This window comes from Sinohyriopsis cumingii, chromosome 8 (assembly GCF_028554795.1).
Source record: "Sinohyriopsis cumingii isolate HCF-2022 chromosome 8, ASM2855479v2, whole genome shotgun sequence".
Taxonomy (NCBI): domain Eukaryota; kingdom Metazoa; phylum Mollusca; class Bivalvia; order Unionida; family Unionidae; genus Sinohyriopsis; species Sinohyriopsis cumingii.
Window position 1 is genome coordinate 124,792,975 of NC_142968.1, and position 5,836 is coordinate 124,798,810.

At 33.9% G+C, this 5,836-nt stretch overlaps 1 protein-coding gene across 1 annotated transcript in view; it reads right to left on the reverse strand.

Annotated features, from left to right (window-relative positions):
* Positions 1–1,880: 1,880 nt before the first annotated feature.
* Positions 1,881–5,836, reverse strand: part of LOC149794575 (uncharacterized) — a 23,125-nt gene continuing 19,169 nt past the window's right edge. The window contains exons 7-8 of the mRNA XM_089966599.1: positions 5,039–5,138; positions 1,881–4,684 (exon numbers count right to left, since the gene is read on the reverse strand). Of these exons, the coding sequence (XP_089822725.1) occupies positions 4,366–4,684; positions 5,039–5,138 (419 nt within the window). The 3' untranslated portion in view covers positions 1,881–4,365. The remainder of the gene's footprint in view (positions 4,685–5,038; positions 5,139–5,836) is intronic.

The following is a 5,836-nucleotide window of genomic DNA, read 5'->3' on the forward strand; positions in this document are numbered from 1 at the left end:
GCCTGATATCAGCGAGATGTCTTTGTTGTAAATCCCCGCTGCGATACGCAAGATCGTGGTAGTAACACGCGTTATCGATGGCGTTTACTGGATCTTCGCCGGGATTTGGTTGATTATTATCGTTGAGTCTTATATCAAGCCTCGTGCCGGGTCCACAGTAATTATATCCTGGTAGCTGCTTCTCTCCGGGATATTTCGCCCAGGGCAGCCCAGGTAGATTTTTCATGGAGGCGGTAATGTCTCCTCCGGTTCTATTTTTTTTTTTACAAATTTAAACTTCTGAGTTTTGCAAACTTCGCATTCACCCTTGATTGCGTTCCTGTTGTTGCGTGTGATGATTTCGATTGGATTTATCGTAGCTGTGCGCGTGCGACACTTAACACAATATAGATCCATGTATTCTAGTAACATGAATGTAATTGATTTTTCCGCCACGAAGAAACGCGAGCAAATAAAACACAACGCGGTATTACCAAATTCGATTAGGATGATAATCATTGGCCCGTCAGGATCTGGAAAGACGCAGTTGTTGTTAAATTTGATAATGCGATGGTTGAAATGGGACAAATTGTATTTGGTTGCGCCATCCGTTGACGATCAGCGTTGTTATCAGGTGCTAAAGGAATTTAGTGACAATACCGACGAGGGCACGATAGAATTTATCACAGACATTAATGAAGCTCCATCGGTGGAAAATTTAGATGGCGACGTTAATAATCTTGTTGTATTCGATGATGTCATGCTGGATAAGCAAACTAATCCGGCTAGGATATTCTCGCGTGGCAGGCACAAGAACACCTATGTGATTTACGTGACGCAGCGATATACGCAGATTCCAAAGGTAATTAGGGACAATTGCAATATCTTATCGGTATTCAATGGCGTCGATACTCACACGCTGAGAAACATTCATCAGACTTGGTGTAACGGCGATATGGACATAAACAAATTCAAAAATTTCTTCAGCCGCGCTCAGGCAACACCGCACGGTTTTATCACAATTAATCTTCATGATCCGCGTAGTAGATATCGAATCGGTCTCGATCAAATTTATTCATGAGACTTGCAGCCCAATCCCTTCGTACGAAGAGACACCAGAATAAATTTCCCACCCCCCCCCCCAAAAGTTATGTTTTTTACTTGTCCAGAATGCTAGAATTTGCACACAAAAATTGCTCTCGGGGTCGAATTTACGCAAATTGTTTTTCGTAGGAAGGTTTATTTCTGCTTTCTGAGGCTTCTACGGAGAAAGTTCTCGTAGGAGGCTTTATTTTGGCGGAACCGTCTGGTCTGTAGAACTTCCCTGCTGCTCTCATATTGTTTGAAATCCTGAGATATTCAGGTAAAAAAATTATGCATTTTCTTGCTTTAATAATAATCCTTATATATCATGAACCCAGGATCAAGATATGTGATCACGTGGTATCAAAATGTGAGCATGCATTCAAACAACTGTAGTGATCTCTCAGGATTTCTCATATTTTTCTCTTCAAGTTTCCTAATCCAGATTTTTCGCATGCAAGGAACATTATAACCTGGGATTTCCTGCGTTTGGGATTTTTTCCTTCTGTTGCAGGAAAGTGTGTTATCCCATTAGTAAATAAGCCATTTAGGTTTAAAAAGAAAACAAACATAAACACTAAATTCATTTAAACAGTACAGGTGATACCAATAAATAAATGCCACTAGAGAATGCATACCTGAGAACAAAAGAAACTGAATTTTGCAATTATATGACTAAATTTGTATACTGTATCAATGATCTCAATGTCTTAAATGAAACATGAAGACTTTTTCCAGTAATTCTTTTTTACTATACTGAATATGATTACTAGATTTGTGCTACATTTGCCAAAATGGCAAATATCAATAAAGTTTTAATAATAATAATAATAATAATAATAATAATAATATGCTTACATCAGATCTTAGATAATTGTGATACGCACATCGATGATGTCATCATCTACAACGACGCCTGGAAAGATCATTTAGCAACAATTCTGAAATTCTTTGACAGACACACTGATGCAAATTTGACAATTGGTTTATCCAAAAGTGAGCTTTTGCCGTGCTTGCGTAAGATTTCTCGGTAGCCTATAACTTCGTCACCTAAGCCAATAAACCATTTTTGAGTGAATATGTCTGACATAGTATGCCGTTTGGATTACATTAAGTTATTAGTAGGAAGCAAGGAAATAAGAAAAGAGTTCGTTTCATAAACACAATGCTGACAAAAAAAGATGTGTCGTCCAAAGTTAAACGTTTCTTATTATTCCGTGCTCTATTTGTATTGACGCAAAGAACAGATAAAGAGGGAGATGAAGATGATAATAATAATGATAATGATGATGAATGATACATTGCACATTTGAGAATGGAAACACTATATAAAGAGCAGTATGTACTGAAAATGAGGTAGGAAATGAATCTTCTGACCTAATGGAAGCATTCCATGTGGAATAATATTTGCATTATATATCAAACCATTAGTACATTTATTTTATTGTGTTGAAAATCTTAAATTAGCAATTCCCACGTTGATCTGGAGACACGTAACTAAAATTAAGTATCTTGTATTCCACCATATAAGATATTCATGAGTGAAATCTACATGATTCTGATTCATTCGTTGTTGACTGTATTTGATGTCTCAAAAATTTCCATAAATTGTGTGTAATATACGAACTCGTTTAAACAATGAAGTAATGCATCATGAGTGTCTAATATATAATAACACACATACAGGCATAATGAATGTAAACAGAATGCGTTAAAAAGGGCAATATACATTGACTAAGATAACTTTAAAAAATAAACGATGTTTTGCTGGTGTACATTTGCGCGATAATCTTCACTCATGCCATAATACGTTCAATAGCGCATATAATAAGTGAATATCACATAAAAAAAAAAAAAAAAACAATGTATCGGATCTATAAATACAATGATGCTATCACATCCTGGATTCATGCATTACGTAAATACGACTAATTACTCACTAACTACTGAAGATAGTTTTGCAAGTTTTAAGTATGGAATATACATTTTAAAATACAAAGTAAACAGAATGTTACCACCTAGGTTTTAGTTCATGAGCCACTAAAATATTAGCAACGGTATACGACAGACAGTCAGATATTTATTTCAGACTGACTATTTTAAGAAAATATACTTTACAAAACGTTATACAAGTTTGTCATTAGAAGCATTCAAATGCATGACAAGTTCTGAATACACTGACCATCAAATAGATTCGAAGAAGTTCACATCACTCCTGTATTAAAACTTGCAAGGGATTCTTTTATCTTTCTCTTTGTTTATATTAAAGTTATAACACACGAAATATTTTAAGCAACAAAGACATAGATTTTCAAATCATTTACATTTATCTGGCATACTGTACATTTTAATCTACACTGTGTTTTTAAACAAAAACATGTGAATCGGGGTAAATATAGTATATGTTGCCGAAAAATGTTTATGAAAACAAGCTTGAATTACTATTAAAATATAATATAACTCCTCAGTTCTATACGTAGATAACAGATTCATTCAATTCATGGAACACAAAATTTCCTCCTGGGTGCAAATTAACTATTATTACGTTAGATGTTTTCCTGCTGATAGAAGTAAATCTACTATGCAACGGAGCGTTCTTTTTTCTGTCTTCATTTACAGTCATGTCTGTATTACACTTAGTTTTGCAACAAGTCTCACCTACTTCTTTAGAGTCATAATTGTTTGTTGCATATCAGATAGTTTTTGGACAAATCCTGTTGAGCTGGGGACATTCTAGTTCCAGCTTGTCCAATTTATGACGACAGTATCCTTCATTAAGAACATGTCAAAATTCAGATTAGGTTTATCGGATTGACTCTAAAAAATAAAGCTTTGAAATCAAATAACTCATATAACGGTGCATAAACCACTGTTCTTGACAACAAATCTAATCCGCTATTATTGGCACGTTTGTAATATTTCGCGCTTATTCCATATTTTTCGAAATATGCATGAATGAGGGTCACGCTTGCTCTTGTCATGCAATTATTTGAATGCATACACTTATTTGTGACATTGCATAATGAGAATGCACAAATTAGTTGAGACCTAGTAACACTTGCTTACATCTGGTTCTATTGTGCAACTTTCCAATAGTACTGAGTGTAATTCATTTTCGTTTGATAGGGTCATAACTTTTCCATTGTAAGGGTCATCTCAAACAGAAATTGTTCTAAAACCCACGCAACCTGATTTCTCTTTCAAAATGCAAAATGTCTTTGTCTCTCGAGCTGCAAGTATCCCTCCAGTAAGCATGTAACAACATTTGCCTCTTTCAGTAAAGACATGCTGATTACATCAAACTCATTTCGTATTACGTGTTGACATAAAGCTTGTATTCACAGGATCGGAATGAATAGCATGGATGTACCCATCGAATTCCATACCATCTTCTGTCATTTGGAACTGCGATGTTTCCAAGTTATTCAGTTCAATAATTTCTATGTTTGCAAATGGAGTTGGCTCGTTAATTTGACTAATATTTGTTTCCAGCTCTGTACTCAGATCTCCTTCCGTGTTACACACAATTGTCCAATAACCTTCAGACGGGTTTGCCTGCAATGGATGTTCTTCTCCGCTATCATGAAATTGGGTACTCTCTGGTACTCTGTCTAAACATGGGCTACAAAAGCAAATAAAATTTACTAGAATGCATGTTAGAAAATTGTACGTATGAAGTTTTTCTTGAAATATTTTTCAACCGCGAGTGACTCACAATTAATATATCATAAATTCTACCGGGCTTGACGTAACGTATTTTTGAACCAAACAAAGAGCTAGAAATGAATAAAATACTATTAATTTGAAAACTAAGTGAGCAAAATAATAGTAACAGGTCATATTAATCAATTTTACAATGAGTTGGTTTACTACGATTAAATCCAGCATAGACGAATATCTTTCGTAATTACACGAATTTTTATGTTAAAATGCTTCTTTACATCTAATATATCATATTACTTTTAATTATAATTACCGTTTCACAAACTTCTGTAAAATACAGATGCAGAAAACAGCAACTAGCAAAACGCCCATTGCTATTACAAGATACATCAGAAGCCGGTTTATCCGAAGTTCTGAAAGAAATTTTTAAAAAAATTCAACCAAGCACCATATAGTCAAGGCTTTAGCGTGTTTTAGTTATTATAGATTCGATGATTTTCCCAATGGCATCATAATAACCAAGACTAAACCTTTCTTGTGCATGATAAACTATCGTGAAACCCTTAAAGTTATTTTTAAGGATATATTTACAATTGTATATAGGCACCTGGACTCGCTTACTGAAATCCCGTTTTGCGTTTATCGTTGACCAATTTAATTTATCTACTGATAATTTCAAATACATTATTCATAGATGGAAGTTTTGTCTGGAATATTACATCTTTGCACTGATTCGATTTGCATGTATAACGATAGTAAAATGGTAAATTTAGTCACAACTCTCAGAAATCTGTTTTAGATCAGAACCATGTGATTGAATTTATTAGATACAACATAAAAAGTTTTTGGATTTGCTTTGTGAACGTTTTACTTTAGGTGAAAAAATTACCAATATTTATTTAATTCTTGTAACCAAGTAATATTATCTTATTAATTAATTGCATACAGACGATTTTTACACCCAATGAATATCATGGTAGACGAAGTTTGCAAGTAAATGAAGATTATATCCCTTTTTAACGGTATCAAAATCTATATATCTATTCTCTCTCTCTCTCTCTTTATATATATATATATATATATATATATATATATATATATATATATATAT